At 40.0% G+C, this 21925-nt stretch overlaps 1 protein-coding gene across 2 annotated transcripts in view; it reads right to left on the bottom strand.

Moving 5' to 3' along the window:
- Positions 1-21925, bottom strand: part of ST3GAL5 (ST3 beta-galactoside alpha-2,3-sialyltransferase 5) — a 66989-nt gene that overhangs the window by 19207 nt on the left and 25857 nt on the right. Inside the window, exons 1-3 of one of the 2 annotated variants that reach the window (XM_075194122.1) lie at positions 13472-13693; positions 12194-12327; positions 5038-5143 (exon numbers count right to left, since the gene is read on the bottom strand). In XM_075194122.1, coding sequence (XP_075050223.1) covers positions 5038-5143; positions 12194-12243 — 156 coding nt within the window. In that variant the 5' untranslated portion in view covers positions 12244-12327; positions 13472-13693. Of the gene's footprint in view, positions 1-5037; positions 5144-12193; positions 12328-13471; positions 13694-21925 lie in introns of those variants that run through there. The other variant, XM_075194121.1, reaches the window with a different exon arrangement.

The raw sequence follows: 21925 nt of genomic DNA, 5'->3' as shown, positions 1-21925 counted from the left end.
GAATAATGATAACCTCTGGCATATCCGTATTGCGATGACAGTATGCCATCATAGACATATCCATTTTGTTCATGAGAATAAATAATCTCTGATCAACTTGCACCCAAATTCCTTTTAAGCGACATTTACTCGACCCCTGCCTTAATTAAAGTAGACCTGTAATTTTCCAGATCAAGGTCGTTTTACAAAGTGCCTTGTCCACCGTGTATAACCTAAATAGGACTAAGTCACCCATGGTCCCTTCACCCAGCAGAGAGTATCACACATCCCCGTCCCTGAAAGAAAGAAAGAGGTGATCCAGGCCATATAGGAAAGAGGTCAACATCCTAAACTGAGTGAGTGTGTGTGTGTGTGTGTGTGTGTGTGTGTCAGCAGCATATGGGAGGGGTGCTCCGAGGTGTTAAGGGAGTTTAGTGAGCGAGGAGGGTCCTCTAAGAGGAAGGTGAGATGAGACAGGAACAAGTAAACATCGGAGTCTTTAAATTCCAGCCAATTCAACCAAATTGCCATGATCTCTTAGGTTTGTTCTGTGGCTGAGAGGATGATGTCATCCACAGACATATAAAAGTCTGTGTCTACACCATTCTATCATGGAAGGTGGGGAGGGCGATCTCCAGTGTACAGGGATCTACGATAAAGCTGCGTTGAGATGTCTGAGAAGGGACTTTCATAGGTCGATAAAGGAATGTTTGAGGTTCTTAGGTGCCAGAAACCAGGGTCAACCGGCACTTCTGTCCTTGTAATAGTTTTGGAGATGTATAATCTTTGTGACAGGATGGACCTCCTAAGCTACCCTGTCTGATGTGTTGGGGACCGGCTGGGCTCGCCCCTTTCTTTCTCCCAAATGCGCCCCTCCTGTTGCAGTAGGAGGAGCCTACTGCCACCACTAGGCTCCTACACCGGCACCTAAAACCGCTTCCTTCTGAGTAACTTTCGCTGCTGGTGTACCCCTCACGGTGCACCTGGGCTGGTACCCCCAACCTCTTCCTTTAGATCAGGCTTGCTGTGGATGGTTTCCTCTGCCTATCACACTGGCCAAAGCCACAATCTCATTTCAGTAAAAGGAGATATTGGGGCAACTCCATCAGATATATAGCAGAGAACCAATGGCAGAATTACATCTCCAACACAGAGGGGACACCAGTGGACAGATCTTACTTAGCATCTCCGGGAACCTATACCATCGCCTGGTTAAGATCTTATATTGTGCTTCAACTATTGAGGTGTTCAGAGATCATGCATTTTGCACTTTTAAAAACAGACGTGAAAAGTAAAAAGGGAAGAAAAATCCCACTGACCTACATTGACTGCAGTTCTGTCTAAAGACACATGAAAGACATAAATAACCGCCAGTATGCACAGCCCTCAGGCAGGATGGTGAAATGACCAGTTCAATAGAAGTCTGCATCACTGATGTGGAACACGTTTCCTCAGAGCTCCTTTCACAGTGTGACACATACAGCTGCGCGGGCTCCTAAATACACCTTAATATAGAAGCAGCAGGTATACAGCTACAGTTTTATAGTCTCAATATGAATATATCTGTTATGCCTTAAACCTGACCTGGATCTCAAGGCATTTACAAAGCAGCAGCAAGACCACAGCACTGTACAACAACAATACAGACATTTGGACGTCATAGGGCGCGCTACAAAGTGTGACCACTTCATTTTATTTTAGATCTTTGAACTTTGCTTTTAAAATAAAAAAATGTCCTAATTACATGTTATTACGGGTAAAGAAAGTACATAGATTTTGTTTTACTGATTTTACAACTCTCTAGCCATTGATTTCTGGTAATTAATTAACACTTCATCAAGGTCAACACGTTGTTATGGCCCTGTCCCGCCTGGTGCGCACATGTAACATACACACGGCTGACACCAGACTCTCTCCAGGATTACACACAACACAGACGCCTGGTTATATTTCTCCATGTAGCACAATGACTCGTTTGTTGCACTGTGATAAAAGATACCAGGGGAGCACCTGTTCTGTTTGTAGTCGATACAAACACGATGCATTCTATCTCTTTTAGAATACCGCTGGTCTTGCTTTTTGTTCTGTGAAGGTGCGTTTGTGTAGTGACCGCTATAAATATTGGCAGCAGGCCCACGGTGACATTTGTAAAAAAAATAAATGGCAAAATAATAATTTTGCAATGTGCCACCAGACTTATAGAGAGGGCGAACAGGAAGTTTTCATTTCCTGCAAAATATAATTTGATCCAAATTTGTTTGAAAAATGTTTTCAAATAAAAACAAGAAATAAAAGAAAATGTAGAGTGTGCGGGTAATGAGACAACGCTCACAAATATGAACCAGCGATGTGCATCATTGCACCAATCACTACCCCCCAAACCTCCAGAACATTTTCATCTCAAATTATCTGTAATAAGCGGCTCATTTTCTTACGGCTAACTGAATAAACCATTATTTTCTGTATTTCAAGTGTAGGAAAGCCATGTGGAGGAAGCCAAGTGGAGGAAGCCAAGTGGAGGAAGCCAAGTGGAGGAAGCCAAGTGGAGGAAGCCATGAGAATACAGCCTATCAATTTACAAAGTGCCTTAGTGATGTCACTGGTTCCTAGTGGTTTTCATAGGCTGCATTGTCAAACCCATAGGTTCAGCATACAAAAAGGCTGCCTGCTGGCTATAAACATTGCATAACAACTTTAATGTGAATCTGAAGGTGACAGATCCACATCAAGATTTTGGGAATGTTTTCAGCACTATGTTATTCATGTCAGTTCAGGCAGTAGTGCCAATAAGTAGGGCCATTAATCCAACAATGAGCATCTTTATATAAGAAGCATTAAGGTTAAAGTACACAGTTCAGTGTTAAGTTGACTCTCCACGGAAACTCTACTAAATTACATTACTGATGTAGCCCCTCCCACAGATTTAGGATTTGTCATCATCATCACCATTTATTTATATAGCGCCACTGATTCCGCAGCGCTGTACAGAGTACTCACTCATATCAGTCCCTGCCCCTTTGGGGCTTACAGTCTAAATTCCCTAATATACACAGACAGACAGACAGACACACAGACTAGGGTCAATTTGATAGCAGCCAATTAACCTACGAGTATGTTTTTGGAGTGTGGGAGGTAACCGGAGCACCCGGAGGAAACCCACGCAAACACGGGAATGGGATACAGTTCAAAAAGTTGACACTGAGTTGAGCTGCTGTGACATCACTTGGTAAGTAAGAATCTACTAATCCAAACATTATTTCTGCAGAGCAACTCTACAGTCATTATGTGCATATTCAGACAATGAACAACTCTTGCCCGTCATGGCAACTTGCTGCAGAGAGGTGAAAGAGTGTGAAGGACATATTTAGCCAGGTTTAAACACACCAGTTACACACAGCCTTTGAGATATATCTCTCGCTCTCTCTCTCGCTCTCTCTCTCTCTCTATACACACATATATACATACATACATACAGAGAGAGAGAGATTATTTCTCTGTTAAAAACAGAACCCATTTATATAAAGTCCTTATGTAAATTGAGAGCTGCTCTTATCATTTGAGAACGCAGATCTGATTTCAGCTGTTGTTTAAACGTCGAGACACGTATGAAACGTTCCTCTAAATTAAGTCGGTCAGCGGATAAGTTTACTCTAATATGTTTCTCTCTTTCATTTTCAACTTGAGTGCATCTATTGTGCTCAGCCTGCAGATCCCAGGGGAATGAATGCTAAGGTCTTAATTATATATGGCATAACAACAAAGCGGTTACTGTTACACATAAGACCGTCTCCTCGGGTTCTCCTTAATGCGTCATGTGCTCAGGACGGCATCTGGGGGATAAAACAAATAATCCCCAATGTCGGAGAGGAGATATTTTTTTCACAGAGGAAACAAAATAACTCTTCCTGCCTGGAAGTAAATGAACTATCCCCAATCATATTATACTACACGGTGGCCAGGGGCGGGCTGGGCCGGGGCGCAGAGGGGCAGCATTGCGTGTCAGGTGATGCGGCCGCCTGTGCACCCGTCAGGCTGAAATTTGCCAGCCCGCGCCTGACGGTGGCCTTCCACGGGCACACATGTACGGATGTAATCATCTTCCTCTAACTAAAGCACCCTTCTCCGCTGCTCTGGCCACCAGAATGGACTCAACCAAATTCAGAGTTGTTCCTTTAGCAATTTCTTTCACCGTAGTTATGATTCTCTCTAAAATGACACACATTGATCTGATCATTATGGAGAATGTGACCGACAAACAATCACGCTGGACAATATGCAGGCTGTAAGGTAGACCATGAAAGAGCTAGATGACCGGATTATGCATACATGGGACAATGCAGCTAGTTTTTTTAATACTATCTACATCTGGGGGTAAATGTATCAAGCTGAGAGTTTTCCGGCGGCTTTGAAATGTGGAGATGTTGCCTATAGCAACCAATCAGATTCTAGCTGTCATTTTGTAGAATGTACTAAATAAATGATAGCTAGAATCTGATTGGTTTTTCAAACCCGCCGGAAATCTACTCTCAGCTTCATACATTTAACCCCTGGAGAGACCTTACACATTATTATTATTAATTATTATTATTATTGTGTACTTCTACAATTCCAATAATATAACGGAGCGATAATCATTCACAGCCGTTCCTGACCCATTGGAGCTTACATTCTAAACTAGAGTAATGTACAGTACTCCCTGACTGCAAAAACTCTACAATATCTTGTTTTTTCAGCTTAGTTGGAGTTTAACACCAGCTCGCACGCTCTGCAGACTCCCCGTTACACCACAGGAAACCCTAATCCCCCTCACCCAACCCCAGATGCCTCTTCCTCCCTGTATTCTATGCCTATAAATCAGATAACATAGTTGTTGACTATATTGTTATTCCTATGATAACCTGATTTTAGTCTGTTGGAGAATAAGCTGAAAACGACCTTCTAGCATTTTCACCATTAAACTTGCAGCACAGAATGTATATTAGGATTTCTGTAACTGATGCCATTTGCGGGACAGACATAGCACTATTTAGTGACAACGTAAGATGAATAGTATACAACCTTTATGTGGATGGAGTCCACAGCTCGGAGGTCGCATGTCTGGGCGTCCAGTCCCACCTTACAGATGTAAAGGATGCATAATATGAATCCAAAGAATAAAATACACCTAGAGAGAGAAACAAAGTGTCAGATATAGCACCAATATTCATAAGAATGAAGATATATAAAGAAACATAAAATCTAGAGACCCTCACAAATAGGAAGTTCAAGAGAGACTTTTTGTGTGTGTGTGTGTGTGTGTGTGTGTGTGTGTGTGTCTGTGTGTGTGTGTGTGTTAAGGAATTTAGACTGTAAGCCCCAATGGGGCAGGAACTGATGTGAATGAGTTCTCTGTACAGCGCTGCGGAATCAGTGGAGCTATATAAATAAATGGTGATGATGATGATGATGTAGGTCGGATTGTATGGCAGAGGACTGTAGTTTGCAGTCACCTACATAATATGTTTGGACAAAATGTCAAATATCTATTCCGATTCTTTCTTGTTGTCTTTTCCTTCTGAGTCACCTTGCAATTTAGGATGAATAAACATTTATTACATGCTGGTGTAGTCTCCTTAGCGCAGCAGCGCCCCGTCTGCACAACTTGTATTCTATCAAAATTTATGATTCTCTGGCCAGACTATAAAATTAAATGATGTTTCCCCAGAGAAGCGTGTTCTGTTGTCAAACAATACACTGCGAACAAAAACGCTGCAACAGAGAAAACACTTCTGCAATCTTATCCTTGAAGGTGCCATGTATTTTCCCCATAAAGTCATTTAATTTATTACTAGACAGTAAATTACTCATCTAAGCTGATAAAGACAAGGCAAGTTTAAAACAACGAAAATGTAGCAAAACATGTTGCTTTTGTGTGCAGCAGAAAGCTTAATAAATTTGCAAATTGTCCTATTACCGGTTGAGGACTACATAACCAATGCCACCACCCATATTTAGGTACAATTATAGGATATTAGGCTTGTAGTATCAGTAAGAATAATTCAGCACCACTTACAAGAGCTGCATTACCTAGAATTATGGAGCGACTTCTTTTATCTCTTAAGAAGAACATAAAAGGTTCAGTTTTATTACCCGCTTTTTATCATTAACCTCTGTTTTTATATAACATAATCATATATAATGCAGAAAATGTTTAATCATTCACGTCTCAGCCCCAGCCTAAGTTCTCTACCTGGGAAACTGCATATAACAGATCACACTCTCACTGTCAGGGAAACATTGTTATCCTTTGAGCCACAAATGCATTGTTCTATAAGAGTAAATTCACTTTCTTTCCTCCCTCAGAACAATAGGCTATAATTCACATTACAGAAAAAACAAGGGTCATCTGATCTTGATTTACTAGTTAGTTTGTTATTGTCCCCATGGCAATAAATGGTATCCAACAGCCCTATTCCAGTTCCTCCTCAGTTTCCTGCTGGTACTTACTGCCAGTTTCAGTAGAATTACGGCAGTGTGGAAAGAAAGATGGCGGCTTCCACGGTACTTTGGGAAGTGGATACGTGCTTACATGACAATTCAAGGACAACTGTGTTGGTTTAAATAAATAATAATAAAAAAAGACAGATGCATTTAAGGCTCCACTATAATCTCCAATGCATGCCATTTTTGTTTGTTCTTAGGAGGGAAAAAACAGTCTTTAAAGGGGCCGATTCAATTCGGCCACATTAGTCTAAGAATATCGCGGCTCTAATAGGATTATCGTTAATACAGTAATTTTAAACTGGATTTTTGCTTGCGTTCCTATATGAAAATCAGTGTTAAAATGACCGCACTAGCTGTAATACTGCGCACTTTTACCGTAAATATTGTGCAGGCCGTGTTACTCCTAGAATAACGTGGCTGAATTGAATTGGCCCCAAAGAATAAGATAACCTGATAATTATATAATTTGATAAAACATACCTAATACCCAATAAGGTTAATGTTATTATTTCCCCAAAAATTAAAACCCTAACTTTGCCCCTTGAAATAAATTAGCAGTATTAGCCTATTAATATGAAGGATGTATTCTATAATTTTTCATAGATTTATTTTTGAAGGAGAAGAGGGGAGGTAGTAGGGCTGTCAGAGATATGACACTAGGGGGCATATTCAATTAGCTACGCGCCTCCGTCTCGATACCGCTACACCACAGAATTCCCTTCGCACCCCATAGGGTTGCGCAGGAAAATTTCCGATGTGCCGGTACCGTTAATGCACTTTATACGCGCGGCCACATGTCGCCGCGATCCCGGAATCTAATTGAATATGCCCAGACACACAATTCAAGATTAAAGCAGCTGAAATCATCCAGGAAATGCTGTTCCAGCATGCCACAGATAAGCATAGAAAAACAAGACTAGCGTGTCTTCCAGAGGCTCCATCCATTTCCTGCATCCCTTGCTACTAGAATTGCATCAGTTAAAAATGTCTTTTAGAGATTTTGGCGAACACGAACATGCATGCATATAAAGTCTATAGCGGTGTATTCAATTGTTGCTTTTAACGCGCTAAAACAAAAAAAAACGAGCGCTCGAAAAATATATCAGTTTATACGGTAATATGCGCGTAAATACCGCTAATACGGTAGTTTACTCGCTGAATTTCATCTCGCAGCTCCCTGATGAAATTTAGCGAGTAATTACCGTATTAACGCTAATATTTTTAGAGCGCTCGTTTGAGAGCGTTAACGGCAACAATTGAAAACCCCCATTAGGACAGGTCTGGTGGGGCACTAATTATCAGAGCTGATAACACAGACGACGACTTCATAGACAAAAATATGCCAGTCGGAAAGTTCTCTTGTAACTAAAGACTTACCTCTTTAATGACAAGCGAAGTATCCGACTGTGTTCTCAAAGATCCCAATCAGAAGTAATAACGGCACTGCGTTTTTACGTCATTGAAAATGGGGAACGCCATATTAGAAATTTTTAAAGCGGCAATTCCGGCTGACAATCCCTAACCCTAACCCAATACCTAATCATAACTAGATGCCCAACTATTAAAAAAACACTTTAAACTCCTGGGGCCTGATTCATTAAGGATCTTAACTTGAGAAACTTCTTATTTCAGTCTCCTGGACAAAACCATGTTATAATGCAAGGGGTGCAAATTAGTATTCTGTTTTGTACATAAGTTAAATACTGACTGTTTTTTTCATGTAGCACACAAATATCAACTTTAAATTTCAGTGTACAAATAAGCTATCAAGTATTTTTGTGCTACATGAAAAAACAGTCAGTATTTAACTTATGTGCAAAACAGAATACTAATTTGCACCCCTTGCATTGTAACATGGTTTTGTCCAGGAGACTGAAATAAGAAGTTTCTCAAGTTAAGATCCTTAATGAATCAGGCCTTTGATCTTAACCTTCAAACTCCGATACAGAGCTGACTAACTGCCATAACCATATCTACCCGAATGTTCTCTGCACGACATTTCCATCTGCCGTCTGAATGATAGCTTAGTGTAGCGCAAAATTATAGATAGTACAAAGTTGTGAGTCAGCAAAACTCACATAATTATATTATATCTTTGAGTGGATTTTTTTTTTTTATTGGTAAATAAAACTCGGTTTAGCATATCCACACCTGCACACATAAAACCTTTCAACAAAAACCTTTAAAAAAAAATGAAAGAATGTCCTACCGCGCTACGGAACAATGATGTTGCTGCTGACATCCAACAATTAATTGGCAAAGTCTAATATTTGCATTTACAAACCCCGATATAGATCTGTGAGTCAGAATGGGATGGGTCTAATTGATCCCTGTGTGATTCTGCAGCTAATATCGGGACGTGGAGCATGTGTAAACAGTACAACTGCCAAATAAGGGCTCAATATATTTCAATATGAATTGATGTGGAGTCACCAATATTTACATGAACCCTCAAGCAGAGACCATTTGTTGAAAGATGTATATTACATGAAATTGTGGCTGGTAACCGAGCAATGAAGGGAAATTTTATATATTAAATATGCAGGATAAATAAACATATCAAGTGATATAACCAATGTCTATGTATGAACACACTATTTTAGGGGATGGAAAAGGAAAACTATTTACAAATATTACCAAGAACAAGAAAATATCTTTAAATTTAAACAAAATTACATGATGCAGGTTTAACAGTAATGATTCAGTTTAATAGTATCTGGTCAGCCTTATGGGGGGGACATAGTTCATTTTTATTTAAAATTATTCATATTCCCTGTTTTTCTTCAATTCTTTTACACTGAATTCTCATATTTTAATAATACTAGAGAGGGGGATTTGTTTGTGTATGAATTAATTTTTAATGAACAATCCAAGAAAGAGTAAAAGCAGTAATAATATTTTATCATTTATTAGAGGTTTCAAAAGAGTGGGTTTTTCAAAACATTAGCTGTAGGGCAATTTAATACTATAAGACTGGACTGCATGAAAACAGAAGCGCTCCTGGGGGTAAATGTATAAAGCTGCGAGTTTCCTGCAGGTTTGACATGTGGAGATGTTGCCTATAGCAACCAATCAGATTCTAGCTGTAATTTTGTAGAATGTACTAAATAAACGATAACTAGAATCTGATTGGTTGCTATAGGCAACATCTCCACTTTTCAAACCAGCAGCTTGATAAATTTACCCCTAGGAGTGCTCCTGTTTTCAAACATTCCAATCTTATAGCATTAAATTGGCCCAAAGCTAATGTTTTTTAAGCACCCTCTCTTTTGACAAAATGGTACAAAGGATGATATTGAAAATTAATTAGTGGGGAAAAAAAGAAGTTAATCTATTTCTGCAGTGAATTAACTTAGAAGCCAACACAGGGAAGAATATCATTAATTAACTTAGTAACTTGCAGTTCCCCAACATGGCGATAGGTTCGCTTTAATTTTTAGGAGTTTGTCATTAACTTGAAAGTGGCTTAATATTTGGAGAGTTTCAGTTGTCGTCAGAATGGCAAGCAGCATTTTTTCTCATTTAACCCCTTGAGTACTAAGGACGAGTTAGATTCGTCCTCTACATGATCCCTTAAAGTGCCGAGGGCGAGTCCCACTTTTGAAAACCTATGAGAAATGCCAGGGATAGGGTCTTTTAGAACCTCCATCTCCCTATCCCCAGCACTTAGAAAGCGAGGGTTCCCCTTGTTTGAAGGAGGGAAGCCCCCTCTTTCAAATATCAGTATCCCTGTTTAAGTATTGCCTGCTGTTGTTTTTGCTTGTCGGGCAATACGTCAACAAGTTGAGCCTAAACAGACTCAGCACAGTGACCAAAGCTGTGGGGGGGGGTTATACACAATGCGTTTTCTAAATATGCTGACATTGACTAGTATCCTATCCTGTTTTTACATAAGACAGGAGGACACTATCTCATGTCTTGTACGCTGTATAACTCCCAGTGTCCTCTATTAATACGTCTGTATATTAGACACACTTCTAGGCCCGTATAATGGGTGTAACTGCCAGTATCTGTCCTTATTCTATATATACTGACAATTGCACAGTAAGTGATGAAGGGTGTGGGAGAGGGAGAAGATGAAGGGGGGAGTGGGGAATAGCAATATAAGCGGTACAGACAATAAACTTAAGTGCTAGTGAATTTAGTAGATGATTATAGCTTTTTTTGCGGTTTTAAATGTTATAGCACTTTTGCTTTATGTTCATAGCTCTGACGCGATGTATATAGTGCGTGGTTTTGTGTACCGCTGACGGCTAATATCACTAGTTTATAGCTCTGGTTGTTATTGGTAACGTTTATAGCTCTGTGTTTATATCCTTGCTGTTGGGGTAATAACAAAATCGTTCTAGTTTTTAGCTCTGAGAATATATGGTATTGGTGGTAACGTGTATAGCTCTGTGTTTATAGTCCCTGTAAATAGGGTTATAGCATATATTTTAAGGCTGAAAGGGTTGTTGTCCTGGGGAATATGCAGTGAGAATTTCTAGTCTGAAGGGATAATTGTAAATGTAGTTGCTTTTGTTTATAGCTCAGGGCATAAGTGGGAGGAAAATTAGAATTCCTCTATTAAATAATGTTGGCAAGATTATTCGTATGTAATGTGCAATAAGTGTCTATTATTGGGCAATACGGATCTCTGTAATTTCTAACTATGTCCCCGTGTTATGGGTGGGATGTTGTGTTAGCGGGTTTGGGGGGTGCTAAGGGTGCTCTTATAGTTGCTCTTATAAGAGCAGTTTTGTTAGATGCATTAGTAGGCTGGTGCTGGTGAAGTGCGGGGAGATTCAGTCCTCTGCCTCCTTCCGAGAGTAGAGGAAGGAGACGCAGTAGCTTGGCCGAGCAGTTTCCTGGTTAGGCAGTTGGAACGCGCTATGCGTTCCAAATGCCGAACTTCCGGTTTTTGAGTGGAACGCACAGGGGCCGGTGCGTTCTACTGCTAGATCTATTCGCCGCTGTGTCTCCTGCTTTGTCTTGGTAGCTTTGGTCTAGTGAGAGAGTCGGTGTAGGAGGGGTGGTAGCTTGAGGGGTCTTCTGGTCCTCTACTCAGAGTGCTGCTTGCTGTTACCCAACGCATTTCGTCCGTGGACTTCGTCAGGGATATGGTGGATATGTAAGTATGCTGTTCCTTTTATTCCTGGGCTCTGTTGTTCCATCCAATCGGGATGCAGGAGGGGAGGGGAATCGGGAATGGGGATGGATTGGCATTTGTAAGTTTAATATTATAAGTGGGGATTAATGTGTCGCTACTATTGAGATTTTAAAGGTGCTGTGTGAGGAGGTGGCACTCTGGACAGGGGGACATGATTGGGGCTAAGATGCATGTTACGAGTTTAAGAAGGAGGGTTAACGTAATGCTTGTGTGGGGATATATTATAATGGGTTATATTGAAAGATATTATGCTGCGGATAGGGCGAGTGTTAATGGAGGAGGGGGGGGGGGTTTGATGTATGATGTGAGTTATTGGTGATTTGGTTTAGAATAGGGTGATTTTGTGATGCCACCAATGTTATGCTAAATTAACTTTAAATTTCAGTGTAAAAATAAAACTATCATGAACTTGTGTGTGACATAAAAAAAAAAACAGCAAGTTTAAAACTTATGTGCAAAATAATAAACTAATTTGCACCTCTTGCATTGTAACATGGTTTGTCCCAGAGGACATTTACTTGACTCAGGCTCACAGTGTTTAATTCCAGCCTGTAACCCACGCAGCACTGCTGAATAACTAACCTGAATAGGACCCTGCAGCAAAATTTATAGGTTGGCCTTTGTATCTTCATCTTCCCGTCCTATGGTGGGCATCACAAGCAGACTCCAAGGCACAGTACTGAGGATAGTGTACACTCGTCTCTTACACAGCAGACCTGTGGAGAAGGCAGACAACAGCTGCAATTACACCAGCTCACAGGAGAAGGATGTGAAATACAAGGCATTTTGAGAAGCAAAGCAGCCCTGAAAGGGTTAAAGTCAGGGTAGGAACTCTCTCCCTCTCTGTCTGTCTCTACTTGGGTCCTGCAGAGAAACCACACGGGCTATACCAGTGAAATATTCTGCATTGCGATCATTTCTGAATCCGCATTAAATTTATGGTAGATCACTGCCGCTGCAGACAGAATACACACAGCACTGGCCCCGTCTATAGACCCATCCTTTATCTGTCATCTACATACTGCCACTATCACGGCTGGAGAGATGCCGTGCACTTAACACGTGTGTGCGATATGTACTTGCTGTGGTATGTAGACTAGAACACAAGAAAGCTAAACTCCTACAATAAAGGTATTTCTAGTAAGAGACAGCTGCATCCAGTCCAGGATCTCACCCTCCTGTACAACATTTTAGACCTGAAGGAGATTAGTTGAACTATTGTGCAGAAGCCCACCAGGAATGGGTGACAAATTGCTGGCCGACAACCAAGCAGATGTACAAGAAGAAAGAGAAGAAGTATATATTGAGGCACTCCGGGCTGTTTAGATCAATTAAAAACATCTATTTTATTGGTATGCATTAAAAGAATTTTTCAACAGTTTCACACAAGGTTGCGAAATAAAAAAGAAAAAGAAAAATTGAACAATAGTAATCAACTGTGTCTTGACATAACATTGCAGACCAGCTGCAATGGCTTTGCTATTTCACATGTTCCTTCTTATTAAACACCTTTATTACATGTTTCTTCTTATTAAACACCTTTATTACATGTTTCTTCTTATTAAACACCTTTATTAATGAGTAAGATTTGTCTCTGCAAAGAATGACAGTAAGCCCAGCAGATGTCTCTCAGTACTTTCCCACGAGCTATCGATTCGTTCTGGGTGTCTCAGTCAGAGACTGCACAGTCACAGTCACACTATTAATGGTCAGTTTTGTTTAATACTTGCGTCCAGGCATCACACAACATCAGCTTTAACGTACAGATGGTTGTGGCATTATGAGTACCTTATATTCCTCCTGCACAGTTATATTGTAGACACATTAAAGAGAACACATGCTACTATTAAAGAATGTTACCTTATCTGAAATGATGCCATGGGTCCATAGTATATTTAGCAGGCAAAATTTCTGGGATGAATGAAAACAATGGCACAGTGTATTCGCCGAACAATTCTTCATATTGTGTAAATCCTGAACACAGCCAGATAAAGTTTCACCTGTCTCACACTTTTTCAGAGAGACGCTGCAGTAAGTCAGGGCTGATCCCACCCAGCCCCAGACTGTGCCGGAGGATCAGATGATTGAAAAATGAGCTGAGAGGTGGGGAGACGAGACTCAGAAGTGGGCAGGACACAATCTCAAATCTGTCTCACCACCAGTCCTGCCTTACTGCTCTGCCAGCAGTGTTAGTGCACTTTTCAATGAACTGAACATACTATTGGGATCTCTGTGCTCTTCAGAATATCAGTGAGCTGTTATTAGTATCATATATTTATATAGCGCCAGCATATTCCGTGGCGCTTTACAATTGGGAGCAAACACAGTAATAAAATGATACTGGGTATTACAGACAGACAGAGAGGTACGAGGACCCTGTTAGCAAGCTTACAATCTATAGGGCAGTAGGAGTTTGGTACATGTATATGCCGTTTTCTTACTCTACATGCTAACAAAACTCTTATCCATTCTCTCAATCTCCCATCCTGACTATTGCAACCTCCTGCTATCTGTCATTCACTTCAATCCATCCTAAATGCTGCTTCAAGACTGATCTCCCTCTCTCTCTGCTCCACATCTGCTGCACCACTTTGCAAATCCCTACACTGGCTCCCTGTGTCCTCCAGAATCCAATTCAAATGACTCACCCTTATCTACAAAGCCCTCAACAACAACACTGCTTCATACATCTCAAATCTCATATCAAAATACTCTCCCTCCCGCCCTCTTAGTTCTACCTCTGACCTGTGCCTTGACTCGTCTCTGGCAACCACCTCTCACTCCTGCCTACAAGACTTCTCCCGTGCTGCTCCCCACTTATGGAATTCCCTACCGTGCCCAATCAGACTTTCCCACAGCCTTCAAATCTTTAGACGCTCTTTGAGAACCCATCTCTTTTTTTTTTTTTTTTTTAGAGGTGACCTTATCCCCGATGACACTATACACACTAATACACCCTCACAACTGTCCCAATCTCCACTCTAAGCAACACTTGCTCCTCGTTTCAGCTGTGGCCTCTACCACTTAGACTGTAAGCTCTCTAGTGAGCTGGGTCCTTCATACCCTTTGTTTTCATGTCTGCATTTATTTTGTCTGCCTTATATGTCCTTGTTTTATGTATGTCCTGTTTTCCCTACTGTACGGGGCTGCAAAGCACTGTAGTGCCTTACAAATCTATAATAATAATAATAATAATAATAATAATAATAATAATAAATGAGGGTAAGTTCTACATATTGCATATTGTTGTAGATTGATTGTAAAGGTAAAATATACTTAGTGGTCTGTATGCTCCAGACACACAGCAATGTTAGTCAGGGGGGTAAGAAGGTTGTTTGAGTATGGAAAGAAATCTAGAAAGACGTTTTGTGTGGACTGTGTAGAGGGGGGTAAAAGGGAAATAAAAGTTGTGGTTGATGAATTTTATAAGCTTGCCCGAAGGATTTTCAGAGAACATTAGAATGTTTTAGAAGAATGTCTTATTGTGTGAGGGAGGGAATTCCAGAAGAGGATGCCGTCCAAAAAAGTCCTGTACCCGGGAATGGGGGCAGGTAATAAATGTGGATGAGACGCAGACCTTGTGCAGAAACGAGATAATATTAGTCATTTTGTGTTAGATGGTAACTTGCACATATTCAGACTTTTTTTTTTTATAATAATAATAATAATGTCTTGGTGACCGGATCACTTAAAAATAACGTATAGTATACATTAATTTCTATTAGTGGCATCATCTATTGATTTCTGGAGGTATTATGCCATTTCAGAGGCAACAAGTTTCTGTAAAAAATTCTGAAGAAAGGAAAGGAAATCCCATGTTAATTAAGCATATGATCTGATAATGACCAGCACATCCTTTTAGCTTGAATGCACAGCAGGGGGTCATTATCCTTTACTCCTGTGTGTCATGTGCTTTAGAGAGATAGGAAATACTATCAGGATAATGAAACAGCAAGTAATTTGGGAACTCACAAATAGATGTAAATTGTGTTAACTTTAAATGACGTTAAATACAATTTTAGACAGTGCTTTGCACCCGGATGCTAAATTTAAAGGTAATAACTCAGACTTGGTGGTGCCAGGTACTGGCTGGGGGCTGAAATACACCCTGCCAACAAGTCCCCTTAGTGGAACCTTTACTTCCTAAGGACAGGGTCAGATTAACACAGCATTCCAAGCCAGTCTTCATTAGTTTATTACGCGGACTGAAATACAGCAGGCATAGAAACAGAGTGTCTGGCTATAATGTGATTTAAATGCCATTTTACCTCTGCGTTTAATAAGTAACAGAGACAGTAAGTGGCTTATAGTATCTGAATTACTTAGAAACTGTTTGTTTGGAGTCAAAATAGCGTTGACTGAACTGTGTAAAAAGTATTGTATATCATCAAACAATGCACCAAATACAACCGAATGTCATATATTACACATACCTCCCAACATTTATAATCACAAAAGCAAAGAGGAAATAAACAATATCATGTAAGCCCCCTTTTTTTTTCCTTTCCAAATGATACCTAAAATTTAGTGACTTAAAATATATATTAAAAAAAAAAAGTCAATATAACATGCAAAATAAGTTGGATATATGAACTGCATTTGATATACAGGTACATCAGTGTGACCGGAGCCTAATATATCCCTACCCCGTGCTGTCAGGACTGCCGCCCATCCAATTTCTAACTCCCTGTGGCCTACACTGGCTATACGTTACAGTGTAGGAAGAAACTGTTTACAAGAGTCACCCGCTAACAGTCGCTTGTGGGAAGCTTATAATAACGTATCCCTGAGTTTGTTACACGGTTCAACTTGAAGCTGGATTTAACATGCAACCCGCTCAGAGTCTGGCTTCAATAATACTGTGCAAACCACCTTCAGAAAAGGGCGGGATGTAAAACTCATCTTCAATTAGACTAGAGGGTCGTCCTATTAGCATCAGCAGCCCTGCATGGTCAGCTGGCACCAACTGGCACCCACTTTTCACCAAATTGCGGGGCAAGTAAGGAGGCGAGTAACGCGTCTTCATCATATACTGTCCAAAAGCAATACATAGCTAAACAACCCCACCCAAAATAAATAATGATAATAATCATCCACCTATGAGACAGCACTGGGGAAACCCTTAGTTGACGGAAACAGTTACTGTCCAGGTTACACTGAATCCATTAGTGCTGGTAAAGTAGAGGCCCATAAGAGTGGGCCTCTACTTTACTCATCAGGGTCTTGTCTGGGTGACAAGAAAATAATAGTATACTAGATATATTATTATACCCCGCCCATGGCCTCGTATTGTTTTAGCAGTAATTTCCACTAAACTGAAGAAAATCTCTATACACTGCGGGCCCGATTCATTAAGGATCTTAAATGAAGAGGTATCTTATTTCAGTCTCCTGGACAAAACCATGTTACAATGCAAGGGGTGCAAACTAGTTTTCTGTTTTGCACATAAGTTAAATACTGACTGTTTTTTCATGAAGCACACAAATACTTGATAGCTTATTTGTACACTGAAATTTAAAGTTGATGTTTGTGTGCTACATGGAAAAACAGTCAGTATTTAACTTATGTGCAAAACAGAATACTAGTTTGCACCCCTTGCATTGTAGCATGGTTTTGTCCAGGAGACTGAAATAAGATACCTCTTCATTTAAGATCCTTAATGAATCAGGCCCTGCATATGTAGGTTAGTGTTAGCTCCTCATCCTGGAGCCACTCCCATACACATCCATTTAAAGAGACACTAACCCTATATTTTTTCATTTTTCCTGTGTATTTGTCTAATGCAAATATCAAGGAATGAATGTATGAAAATATGACAGGTCTTTACCCAGTTTCTATAATAGAGCTACTCAGCTTGGTTGCAAAGATGACCATTTAGTAGACATTGTTTCACCATCCCTTCATCTCCTCCCACATCTCTTCTGCCAATTAAACTGTAATGTGATAATCTTCTTCCAAGACAATAGCCTGGGGAAGGGATGTGTGACCACAACAGATGTAAGCAAAGGGCTATGAGTGAACGCATGCCTATTCCCCTGTGCCAAGTATGCTTAAGCAAAGAAAATCTTTGAGGTTAGAGTGCTTTTAATGTAACTAAGACAATTTGTTATCCGCCTCTAACAAATCTAATCCTGGAATCTAACAAGCACATAGGGATATACAGGCAAATTAAATGAGCGACAGGACAGATCTACATTGTCAAATCTAACTCTAATAGGCCTGTTTTCAGCAGAGATCAGACATTAGACTTTTTAGAGAACAGTAAGGTACCAGCCAGTATAACAGATACAAGAACAATTTTGTACCTTGCAAATCAATCTTAAAAAAAAAAGCAATATATTCCTATTGGTACCAAGACAATCATCACTACTAGGGGGTAAATGTATCAATCTGCGATTTTTGCAAGGCAAAAAACTTAGCTTTAAAAGATATTGCCATTTAAATTTTTCCCCACAAAATCGCCAGTTATCGGCGACATACAAAAACCGCAGATTGATGAATTTACCCCTAGGAGTTGGAGTAACATTTAAAAATGGACATGTGGATCAAAATTAAATATATCATTTAAATTTACCTTGAAACAACTTTTAGAAGCTCGTTTGACAGCTACGTTGTGTGATTAAAATTGGACATAAAATCAAATTTTTAGTTGAGGAGACACTGAGTATTTTCCCTCTTTGATATTCCTAATGATATTCACATTACTGACATTCACACAGTCTATGTAGAGGGTTCGATAGTTTATAGATAGTGAGTTAATACCCCTATTTCTCACAGGAAGAAACATCAATACCCCTGTTTGTGGTGGAACAATATAAAAAGAACAGAGAAAAAACTTACATCTGATGATGGATTAAATACCCTAGTTGTTATGAATGTGGTTATTGCTTAATTCGCCTTTTGTACTTTATCTGTTATTAGTGTTTTTGAATTGCAGTGGCAATTTTTTGTGTATTTAGGCTGCTTTGAAGCTAGGGAGCGCTGTTTTTGGGATTCCTTTATTGTTGTATAGTGAGTTAAATCTCATTCGTTTAACTCACCAGCCATATATTAAACTAAAGTTGGTCTGCATTCTAATGTGAACTAATGGTTCTCTAAGACCCATGTGTAGGACTAAGCGCCACCTCTGAGGCCCCCCGAGAATAAATCATGCTGCCCACCACCGGTCTATAGTGTATACAGCCTGAGACACGTTATATGGGAAGATGGAACAAGTGCTATCACAATGTGAGACCTGACGCCTTTAGACAGACCGGGGATCTTCGCAGTGATTACAATCAGAAATTACTGCTGTTTAAACACCGATAACAATATATTTCAACGTTGCAACAATATTTTCCATGACTGTGTGCCTAGAAGACGTTAAACGTTTATTAAATATGTTCTGTAACAGCCACTTTCCACTTATCAGTTAAAATTTGTTTCTTTACAAAGGTCCAATAAAACATTCCGGGGGGCGGTATTAAAGAAAAACACTTTGTGGATGTATATGTATAATAGCACCCACGGCATGCATAAGCATTCATAGACCCCTAAACATACCACGCGTGCAAGAAAAAACAAAAATACATGGTACAACTATGGTCTTTCTGGCACTAACATGAATGCTTGCGTGACACTGCTTACAGGTATCAATGATTCGCTCATCACCATCATCACCATTTATATAGCGCCACTGATTCCGCAGCGCTGTACAAAGAACTCTCACATCCGTCCCTGCCCCATTGGGGCTTACAGCCTAAATTCACTAACACACACACACACACACACACACACACACACACACACACACACAGAGAGCGACTAGGGTCAATTTTTGATAGAAGCCAATTAACCTACTAGTATGGTTTATTTTGGAATGTGGGAGGAAATCGGAACACCCGGAGGAAGCCCACACAAACACGGGGAGAACAAACAAACTGCACACAGATAAGTCCATGGTCGGGAATTGAAATCCTGACCCCTGCGCTGTAAGGCAGAAGTGCTAACCACTGAGCCACCGTGCTGCCATTCTCTGAGATGCATTCAAGCTGATCTTGCTGTGTAATGGAATGCAACTGAAACAAAGGACCACTATATACAGAGCAATTATTGTACAGACTCAGAAATACCTTTAATGATCTAATGTGACATGCTTGGCCCAGATCAAGTACATAACGCATTGTAGTGGAGCGGCTATTGTTACCTAGAAACTGGGTTTATGCTCCAAACATTCCTTTAACAATGCTGAACTGTGAGTTAGATATGCAGGAAATGGTCGTGACAAATGGAGCGTAAAAGAGGTAAAAAATAGTTTATACTTAGAAACATATTTATTAAACTCTGGGTGTAAAAAAGTGGAGCTGTTGCCTATAGCAACCAGATTCTAGTTACTGTTTATTTAGTACATTCTACAAAATGACAGCTAGAATCTGATTGGTTGCTATAGGCAACATCTCCACTTTTTCAAACCCGCAGTTTAGTAAATATACTGCTTAGAGTTCAGTGTGCTGGATAAGAACATTTAAAGCACATTCAGACCATAGAAAAGTACTTCCTGCTCTTTTTCAAAAGATATCCAACAGACCCAGGTCATACAGAAGTACACTGTAGCTAATGAATAGTTATTGAGTTAACGATTGTGAGAGTTTGTGCTAGTCAACATGTTAAAGAATAACTGCAAGATACCTCCGTCCCACTCCGGTATACACATCACAAAGCACCCTTGGTCCCCATACTGTTATTCTATGATGTCTAGGGGCTAGATTTACCAAGCTGCGGGTATGAAAAAGTGGGGATGTTGCCTATAGCAACCAATCAGATTCTAGCTGTCATTTTGTAGAAAGCACTAAATAAATGAAAGCTAGAATCTGATTGGTTGCTATAGGCAACATCCCCACTTTTTCAAACCCGCAGCTTAGTAAATCTAGCCCTAGGTCACTTTTGCTGATGCCCTATATAAAATGGACAGCTTGTGAATATAGATCCCTTTATAGAAAATAAATAATCCATAGTCCTCACAAACACAAAATGAGAATAACCTATTTTTCTGCTATGTCTCACTGATTAAATTATTATTTTATGTGTAAACAAGATTCTATTTCTGTTTATGAGGCTAAACAGCCTTGTTCTCCGAGTATTTCATTGCTTAATCAAAGCTACAAGGCTCAAAACGTATTATGCCTTTGGAAAGTACATGCAGCATGTTTTTTTTCTATCAACATAAAACTGAGAACCAATCGGTAGCAGAAGGACAGGAGTAAAAAAAAATAGTTTACAAGTTTCAATCTGAACTTTAAAGAGACACTATTTTATAGACAATTGTAGTCCTCCAATGGGGAAGATGGTTTGTAAATATTGTTATTTATTTTTCTTAAGTCTTTGTTGCAAAAGTAAGATTTAAAACCAGCAGTAGCACTAGATGAAAGGGACTGCGGTCAGCTGCTCATTAGTAACTATAGTGCAGTATGTGGTCTATGTAGCTGTGCGAAGATATTTGCATGTAGTGCATGCTGGGGGGAGAGTGGGGGATGATAAAACAAATATCTCACAAGGCACCGTGTAAAAATGACCTCTCTCAAGTGACAGGTTCTCTTAACAGTTTTGTTTACGAGAAGTCACATTGTTGCAAAAGAGTAAAATACAGCAGCAGATGTTTTTAAACAATGTTTAATTTTTTTTTTGCCATAAAGCAGCATGCAAGTTAATAGACTTATTGATTATTCAACATTTTGAAAGCTTTGCTCTTATTTCTGCAGACCCACTACAGAAACCTTCAATCTCCCTCCAGTCACTCATGTAGACTGTTATGTTACTGATAATGATGGTGATTATGATGTTGGTAGGGCATCCTAATTAGGGACAGTAAAGATACCTGTGGCTAAGAGGTTAGCACTTCTGCCTCACAGCGCTGGGATCATGAGTTCAATTCCCGACCATGGCCTTATCTGTGTGGAGTTTGTATGTTCTCCCTGTGTTTGCGTGGGTTTCCTCCGGGTGCTTCGGTTTCCTCCCACACTCCAAAAACATACTAGTAGGTTAATTGGCTGCTATCAAAATTGACCATAGTCTGTCTGTGTCTGTCTGTGTGTGTGTGTTAGGGAACATAGACTGTAATCCCCAATGGGGCAGGGACTGATGTGAATGAGTTCTCTGTACAGCGCTGCGGAATCAGTGGCGCTATATAAATGGTGATGATAATGATGATACCTATCATGTGCAGGACAGTGATAATTGACAAGTCATTGAGACTGAAGGAAAAAATCTGCAGGTAGCAACTACAAAACGCCAAAGTGGGTCAAAGAGTTCCAGTCGTAAAGAAACCTGCTCATGAAA

The sequence above is a fragment of the Mixophyes fleayi genome, chromosome 1 (genome assembly GCF_038048845.1).
Source record: "Mixophyes fleayi isolate aMixFle1 chromosome 1, aMixFle1.hap1, whole genome shotgun sequence".
Classification (NCBI taxonomy): Eukaryota; Metazoa; Chordata; class Amphibia; order Anura; family Limnodynastidae; genus Mixophyes; species Mixophyes fleayi.
This window is presented reverse-complemented; position numbering and strand designations above follow the sequence as displayed.